General features: G+C 38.9%; 2 protein-coding genes across 3 annotated transcripts; one reads left to right on the top strand and one right to left on the bottom strand.

Moving 5' to 3' along the window:
- The first annotated feature begins 386 nt into the window (after positions 1-386).
- Positions 387-1,691, top strand: LOC135695924 (acid-sensing ion channel 4-B). Its single transcript, XM_065215150.2, has one exon. It carries the CDS (start codon positions 387-389, stop codon positions 1,689-1,691), a length of 1,305 nt encoding a protein of 434 aa, XP_065071222.2.
- A 348-nt stretch (positions 1,692-2,039) lies between these two features.
- On the bottom strand, positions 2,040-8,093 carry LOC135695920 (neuronal acetylcholine receptor subunit alpha-10). 2 transcript variants are annotated; one of them, XM_089112485.1, is made up of 8 exons: positions 7,952-8,093; positions 7,120-7,216; positions 5,951-6,090; positions 5,061-5,105; positions 4,579-4,688; positions 3,801-3,945; positions 3,461-3,526; positions 2,040-3,050 (listed from the first exon to the last, which is right to left on the bottom strand). In XM_089112485.1, exons 1-8 carry the CDS (start codon positions 8,012-8,014, stop codon positions 2,040-2,042), a joined length of 1,677 nt encoding a protein of 558 aa, XP_088968611.1. In that variant the 5' UTR covers positions 8,015-8,093. The 2 variants fall into 2 exon arrangements, with proteins under 2 accessions (XP_088968611.1, XP_065071216.2); XM_065215144.2 differs by lacking the exon at positions 7,952-8,093 and adding an exon at positions 7,402-7,523.
- Between the last annotated feature and the right edge of the window lie 353 nt (positions 8,094-8,446).

The following is an 8,446-nucleotide window of genomic DNA, read 5'->3' as shown; positions in this document are numbered from 1 at the left end:
GTTGTTTAATTAAAGTGCAAAAGCCGTGATATTACGTGCTGTCACCCTTCAATATTTGTTTTAGCGGGAGATTTCATTGCATTCGAATTGTCGTGTGCAAATTATGATTATTAATGTGCAATCCAGTTGGTTAGCGGGCATTTTAAAGAAATTGACTGGTTGGATGTTATTTGAATTCACAGGATTGATTGTTTTTGTTTTATTGAGAAAGACCGCCTATCTATGCTATTTACAACCAGATGGTCTTGCAAAAAAATCCATTATAATCTTTAATGAAGCCTAAATCCACCTGACCTTTTAGTTTTTCCTAGTTTGCTTATAACTAATTGGCGTTTAAGTGCTCAAACTCAGTTCTGTCCGAAGTCAGGCGATCTCTGATTTAAATAATGGACGAATTGACAATCCACGGATTACCTCGAATTCCTTCGCAAAAGAGATGGTTTGGTAAACTTTTTTGGGCCTTGATGTTCACCACTTGTTGCGGAGTTCTCGTGTTGATGCTCTGGATGTCCTTGTTGAAGTTCTGGAAATATCCTTACACGACCACAGTTGAGTACAAACGTCATTCCACCTTGCCGTTTCCGTCTGTAACTATATGTGACAGTGACCGATCTATCTACGAACCTTTTAAGAAAGAAAAGTTCCCAACTACCTGCTCTACAAATGATTTTGCCAATAAGAGTGAACGTTTCAAGCATGGCTGCACGTTGTTCCTATCCGGTTTTCGGGAAGGCTGTATTTTTGATTCAGGCCACGCTTGTAGCTTCCCGAGCCACTATATTGCGGCGCCACACTGGAATTTTTGTTACACTTTCAATAAAAACGGTTCATTTCAACAAACGGTGGAGGATAAGCAATACGGATTCGAAGTGATGATGTTGAAGAATGAATCCGGTCTCCGGTCCCAAGACGGACCTTCTATGCCGCCCCTGCGCCATAGTCAATTAAAGCGCGGTCTTGTGTTGTTTGTACACTCGCCACTTTATGCAATCGGATTCAACTCTGTGGATATAATACATCTGTCGCCCGGCTATTATACCGAGGTCGCAGTGAAAAAGGTAGTCAGAAAGAGATTGAAAGCTCCCTATTCGTCAACATGCTCATCTAAGAGCGACGTCCGTACTATTTTTGAAGGTAACTACACTGTTATAGGCTGTCTTGCCTCTTGCTTTACAATGAATATGTATGAGAAATGTGGGGATGTTCTGCCACCTGGAAGAGTTTTCTTGCCAAAAGAAAAGTTTCCAAAGATACCGAAAACCGCAAACTTAGATAAATGTCTCTTCGAGATCTACCAGACTTCAGGACAACTCGATTGTGAATGCCCCCTGCCGTGTTACGAAGAAGAGTTTGTCACGGAAGTTCAACAAACGCCATTGAGAATAACTTCCACAACACCAAGAATGAACAAGAACCTTGCAAGAGCTTTGAATCTTTCTGAAGAAGAAATCTCGTTGGAATTTTATAAGAAGAATATTGTTCGTTTGAATTTATTTTACAAAAATTTTATGGTCGAAACAATACGGGAGCAACCGCTTTACGATGTTGAGAGCTTGCTTGGTGATTTTGGGGGATTGATGGGGCTTTTGATTGGAGCATCTACGATTTCGCTAATTGAAATTCTATGGGTTTTAGCTGCCTCGATCTCAAATCTAATCCGCAAGAAAACCAGGGTAATGGATATCAGTTGAAGTGAATTGTTTGAAATGCAAGTGAAAATAATTGACTTGAATCGTTTGAAAAGCTTTCGATTTGGTTCAAACAAGATTGTTTGCTAATTTTTTTGTGAAATTGATCTCACATAAAAGGTGTCATTACTTTCATAGCGAGCTGTGATAAAGGTTTTAAAGCTGTCATTGAAATATCGTGTTTTCTTACGTTGATAGGAACATCTCACAAAAATAATGGGATCGTAATTTGCACATAATTGTTGATTAAATGACTTTCTCTCACTATGCATTGCTGATTATAACAATTTGTGTCAGTTAAAACATTATCTACATATCAGGTAAGATGTCGTCAACATATAAACAAATCAATCACGCGTATTTGGCTGTGTCTCCAGACATAAGCGCTGTCACTGACAACGCGATGGTCAGTAAAAATATGAGCAAAAAGAAGCGATCCATTATTGCTGCTGCGAATTGCTTATGATCTTCCAGTTCTTGCAGAAGAGCTAGCTCAACTTTGTTTCCGATAAGTACGTCCAAATCGTCTTCTTCCCTGCATTTGCGATACTCTCTGAACGCCTTGTAATGCTCTTGTGGCTCAGCAGTTAACGCATGCGTGCTAGTGTTAGCAAGGACATCGTGCATAAATATCCTCTTGAAAGGTTTCTGCAGCCGCTGTCTTTTAACTAACTGTGACACCTTAACGCGGGAATTATCATGACTATCAGCAATAGTTACCACTGTCTCGTAATGATGTGAGCCTCGTATTTCGCCTTCCTCATTTACAACTCCATGAGGGACATAATCCCGCGAAACTGTGTCATCTTCGGTGTACTCCTTTACGATTTTGGACAGGTGACTGCCTGCCCTAGGATGCTCCATGCAGAATATTGGAGCGATAACCTTTGCTAACCAAGCAATGAAATTGACGCGGCAGAATCTTGGCAAGTAATTCAAAGCATCGTCTCTATAGAAGTAATTTAGACTGACGCAGTTGGCGAAAAGTGACAGTCCGATTTCGGACATTGTTATCATATAATACTTGGCGAGAAGCGGCACGGATTCTGATGTCACAGGCAACCGCGTCCATGCGAAATTCAAGAAAACGCTCATCGCCAGCATCACTGTTATGCTCAAAGTGATCCTTTGGCCCGACCTCGGGTTGATGCAGAATGCCAACACGGCCAGCGTTGCTATTATTGAACAAGGCAAAATTAAATTGAAAAGGTAGTAGAGTACTTTGCGTCTCATTTGAAACTTGTAAATTACTTCTGAGAAGGCCTTTTGGCAGCAGGCATACTTCCTGTCCCTTCCCTCAACTGGAATGTCCACAATCTCCCACTCTCCATTTTGAATATAATCACTCATGTCTCCTTTCATCTAGATAAAGAGGATTCTCAAGTAAGCCAAATGTATTTTAACCTATCTTTTCATTAGTATCAGTGTGATTATCAACTTTACTTTATTGGATCTCGATGTAAAAGAAGCAGAATTATGATTTCCAATTGTTAGTGTTAGACGCAACGATATAGGTGTGTTGAGGAACCTTCTTAATCTTATCAGAACTTATTATGTCACAGTTTGATTGCACGAATATGTATGAAAGTTTTTCATGTAAGTATTCCTTTAATTGACAGCCTTTCGTGGGCAGCCTTTCGTGGAGAAGAATATAATTAAAGTCTATATTTATCAATTATATATATGTTGATCAATAAAAAATGTAAGAATTATTAACTATTAATGAGTCTTTGTTCAGCGTGTAATATTATGTAACGAAAAAAGAAACAAACCTTTGCTGGCCGCAATTTCAGTTTGTCAGAAGTGTAGGCCCACGATCCAAATGTCAAACGGCATTCCTGTAGAGGAGAACCGATATGTTGCCTCAATTAGCCTTTTGAACATCATTTAATCCAACGTATCATAATGTGTGTTGAAATTTTTGCCTCACTTTTTAGGCCTTGTCAGCAATAATGGTTTGATGGTTTAAGGAGAATTACAGATATAGCGAATTACAAGACAGGCTAATAGGGAAATGGAGAATAATTTTCTTAGGCATGCTAAGTTTGAGCTTTGTTTTGCATGGTGTAACTATGCTACAAAGACTGGAATATCTAGAATGGGTCCACTCACTTGCTCGTCAAAGGGGAAATTTCTCACGTCGAATTTGCAGGAACTTTTAAAAGAGACAGCCGCAAACCAAGTGTTTTTGCCGTTCGCCTCCAAAATCACCTTTGTTTTGTATTTCATTCGTCCACCAGAAAATGTGTCCTCGGCGCTATGAACAAAATGCATTGAGCAAGAATCCTAATGGCATGTTGAAATTAGGTACCTCTCAATAACAACGCAATCCAGAAAGATTGCGCATAATGTTCGAATACAAAATGTAACCATCAGTATCCACTGGAATATCTACGGCAAAACTGCACTGACAAATTTCAAAATAATCTTTCGGGTATTGTAAGGTTTAGAGTTGGAGCAAGGTCAGGACCTTTTAAGGCAGTAGATTCCCCTTCCGTTTTGGTGATTTTTGCTGTTGAAAATAGGACAAAGTTGCGATTGGTAAATTGTAAGGACAAGTTGCGATTGGTAAATTGTTTTTGGTTGTAATCTGCAGGTTAATCTAGCTAAAAGTTTTGGCCAATTTAATGTGTTCCATGTGGGGCAGGCCCTGCGAGCCTAGACACTTTGGTACATCTAGCGGCCCTGCTACAACTTGCGAAGAATGCTGTGACAATCTCTACCAAATTCAATATTGTACAAGGGCAAAGCGCGAGTTTGTTGTTTACATGCTAAATGCTGTTTACAACAGTTCTTAATGAAATTTTAGATGATATGACGAAAAAGGTAATTCGGTTTAAGATGAGAGTCGAAGAGAGTCAGCGGAGGAATTTGAAGGAATAAGGCCTACTTGTTGTAGAGGATTATGGTCGGCACCCAAACGGCATCTGCATCCAGGTTGATTTGCGAAATGCCATTGTACTCAGATTCGTTCCATGCGAGCAGTGGATTCTCCCAAGTCTGCAAAAAATGAGTACTGGTGATATTTCAGTTATTACCTGCCTTGCAAACAGGCGTCTGCCATCAATTCTTAGCATCTTGTTGGTCAGTGCGCTTCTGCCTGACCATATGTTCTTGCATTGGCTTTTTGCACCTGTGTCTATTCACAGTAAGGCCTTGCCTGTCCGCCATTACACTTAAACTCTCGCAAGACACCTGCGTGTAAGCCAATTCAGAAACACTCACTTATGCAGAAAAACTCATCCACCTTAACACGCAAAAACTTACACCGGTTCAAGTTCTCGCTTGACATTAAGTATGGTCTCTATTTGGGCCTAAATATCAAATTATCTTTTAATGTACATTGTTATGCAAACATTTGTGAAAGCTCACCTGCGTTATCCACACATTTGTCTGCATTTTCTGGTCCTTTTCACTCTGAAATTTAAAGAAAAGTCGACGGTGAACACTGCAAGTCTTAGGCTATGAACTCAATGGCCACCCTCCCCTACGTTTGGTAGAACCCACCCTCCTCAATGGCCACCCTCCCCTACGTTTGGTAAAACCCACCCTCCTCAATGGCCACCCTCCTCTATGTTTGGTAAAAGGGTACAACAGTTTTCCACTTTCAGCTTTTGCAGCATAAGCAAAACATATTAATGCGACACTCTGAACTTTTTGGGATCGTGAGATTTTAATCGTCTCCAAGCATTTGTCACCAAACTTCGACTTAATTGGCTGAAAATGGAAAAAGCAGCAATTTTCCTATATATATACACTATCTTTTATAAAAAATATTGTTTATAAGAATATTCAGGCTCAGAATTGACCGTTTTTTAAGAATATTACAAGAATTTTGCTCAGCCTCGGCTTCCATATGTGCATCTAGTGCTCAGCAGCTTCCAATTTAGTCATGGTCATGACGGAGAAACGCTTGACTCAAATATCTCGTCTTTTCACATAACGTGGTTTCTGTTCGAGAAGGGGCGATATTCCCTTGATACCACATCAGTTTCCAAGAAAGTAAGAATACTTCAAGAATTTATTCAGGCTCGATGAAAATTTTTTTAGAATATTTCGGCTGGACAAAATTTAATGTATTCTTATAAAGAAAATAAGTTTAAAGCGTAACAACCGGCAGCTCATTAGATGATTCTCAACAAGGAGTACGTGACTTAAGCCGGTTTTGCCATAATGAAAATGAGGACATGTTTGTCTAATAGTGGTGGTTGATACAGTAGCGATTGTTGTGAAAATTGATACAATAATAAAGACAAACACACCACCAGAACGACTTGAATCAACTTCATTTCGAATGTGACAATGACACTGTCATTGTACTCAAGGACCGGCCTTGCTTCTTTGTCATAATTGCACAAAAGGTCTTTCAGCAGTCTTTGCTCTTCAGTCCTTGCTTTCGTTCCTGTGAAAAAAAATCGAAGACTTTTGTGCTGTTTCTGGTTCTTTTAGGAGCAGGGAATCAAAAACAGACGATCTATCCATGCGGTTGTGTAAAAGTATGAAAAGCCTTTGCATAATTAAGTATCATGTAGCATTGTCGATAAGTACAATACCCAGAATAGCGGAACAGTGGCAATGAATTTAAGACAACAATGAAATCTTTGCAAGAGGCCTGTGTCCCTTCTGACATGTGCCGTTCATTTTTCCTTCCATCCTTGCAAGTAGTCCTTGAATACTACGAGCATCTCCCTTTCCTTTACAAAAACACTCAATGCTCCATTAAACGCCTTTTTTCTCTTCCCATAAGCCTGACGTAATGTTCAAAGCAACGAACGATTATTATGATAGTTTTGTCTTGTGATTTACCTTGAATGATCTTTTTGAATGAGGTTTGCCTATCATACAAGCTTTTTGGGGGAACAAGGAGAAGTGAAGTACAGTCCCTGCAAGAAGTCTTGGTACACTGACGTCAGTTTCCATGGTTGAAATCAATCATCCCTGTCTCCCCCACGGAATAATGTTGGTTTACTATAAAACGGATTAGGATTTTAGGAAGCACTTTCTTTTGCGCTTCTTTTGTAATATTTTTCTAAATTATCAAGATTGTTTCGGAGGGAAAGGGGTGCAGAAATAGAAGTGTCCGGGAAAAGAATTGAAAAATATAAAAACACAACGCGTATTGCTTGGTGTTCCAAGTACTTTTGGCAGTGATTGTAGTTGATAGATATGAAAAAATATCATTGATTTTTCTATTAAAGAAGCAATCATTGTTTATTTGACAGGTAGTGTACTTGGAGGATAGAAATATTTGATAAAGTGATTTGTTCTTATCTTTCAAATAAGTGATACCTACTCTTAGACAGATTGCTACTTGATTTTCTAAATGATTCAATTACATGTTAAATTCTGTGGTGAATTCTCGCTCAAATCTGTGATTATAATAGTAAAACACTGATGATATGATGTAAAACAATGAAAACTTTATACAAACCTTTGTTTTTGAATCTTGCATTGGTGCATTCGGTCGGGGCATCAGCATTGACAGCCATTGCCAACAACGCAATTGATATCAACAGGCTGGTGATGTGCTGAAATGAAATCGAATTCTCTTCGAAAAGTTGTTTAGGATTTCGATTAAAACAAAGTCAACTGTTGTTAACCAATTTAGTGACGAAAGGAATAGTTTGCTATTAGCGACAAGTTATTCGTGGCCTAGCCAAGCTATGTCGACGAAACTGTTATTTTGTTTGCACATGTTAACATTAATCATTACCTCATTCCACCATGTCAAGGAGAACATTCTCCGTTAGTTGTTGCCGCTCAACCTTAGTTGCTACCTTTAGCGGCCACCATTAAGTGTAAGGTCTGCCACCGTTTCACTTCAGTCGCGGTTTTCCTGCGGGAAAAACCGTGCTTTATTCAAACGCGATGAAGAAAATGTCTTAGTCCTGAATTTGAAGGAGAGGAAAGAGCACTGACTACAGCCAAGCGAGCGTTGATGAATAATTAAGCAAAAACATGGAGAAGAACGCTCATTCCCTTCACAGATTTGACATGTCGCGGTTTCAGTTATCCTATATTAATATGGCGCATTAAAAATTGGTAAATATGATGACGCAAAAAACATTTAGCAAATCTCAAGCACTTGTATTTAGATTCTCTAAATAATGTTCTGTAGTCTCTATTTCACTCAAGCCTTTCTTTAAGTCAGTATATGTAAGGATAAAATCTATGAAGATGATATGAAGAAGATGAAGAAGATGATGATGCAGAGATATCTTCATAGCAACAAAATACAGTGATATATTTGTAGCAACACTTACCTTTTCTGTCAAGAATCTTGGCAAGCGATCGTTGATGTTGTTGAACTTCAATTTGGTTCTCATTTTCAACGCAATTTTCACACAACTTGGCAGAAACCTGTTGCAGGAATATTTACGCGCGGTTTTCACTTCTCAAGGCTCAATAATTCCGAAGCAGAAATGTTTTCAATCGTTTTGCTATAGTTTTATTGTTGCATTGTACAAGAATTGGTCAGTCGCGGCTTGCCCTTGCCGGAGGTGCGCACCTGTTTGATCATCCTTTTGTTAATCTTTGTGTAATGAATTCTTAATTTATTCTTATTTAATTAAGTGTAAGCATTTTCCAAAATTTCCTACCTGTTTGAATCGTTTCTTACCGAATTATAATTTTTGAAAACTTTTGATACTCGCCTTGTGCTTTTTTGCCTGCGAGCAATTCTGTAACTAATTTGCGGGAAAGACCAACCATCAGAATGAACACTGTATGTTACGGAGGATCATTGCTACGGAGGAGGT

Source organism: Rhopilema esculentum, chromosome 14 (genome assembly GCF_057945365.1).
Source record: "Rhopilema esculentum isolate cy_ngs chromosome 14, ASM5794536v1, whole genome shotgun sequence".
Taxonomy (NCBI): Eukaryota; Metazoa; Cnidaria; class Scyphozoa; order Rhizostomeae; family Rhizostomatidae; genus Rhopilema; species Rhopilema esculentum.
The sequence above is the reverse complement of the archived record's forward strand: the minus strand, read 5'-3'. Positions and strand labels throughout refer to the sequence as shown.

Excerpts from the sequence above, each read along its gene's own strand:
- LOC135695920 (XM_089112485.1), bottom strand. The coding sequence starts at position 8,014 with ATGAGAACCAAATTGAAGTTCAACAACATCAACGATCGCTTGCCAAGA. Across the intron at positions 6,091-7,119 it reads TGCAAGATTCAAAAACAAAG|GAACGAAAGCAAGGACTGAA; the intron begins GTTTGTATAAAG and ends TTTTTTTCACAG. Across the intron at positions 3,946-4,578 it reads ACCATAATCCTCTACAACAA|CGCCGAGGACACATTTTCTG; the intron begins GTAGGCCTTATT and ends TTTTGTTCATAG.
- LOC135695924 (XM_065215150.2), top strand. The coding sequence starts at position 387 with ATGGACGAATTGACAATCCACGGATTACCTCGAATTCCTTCGCAAAAG.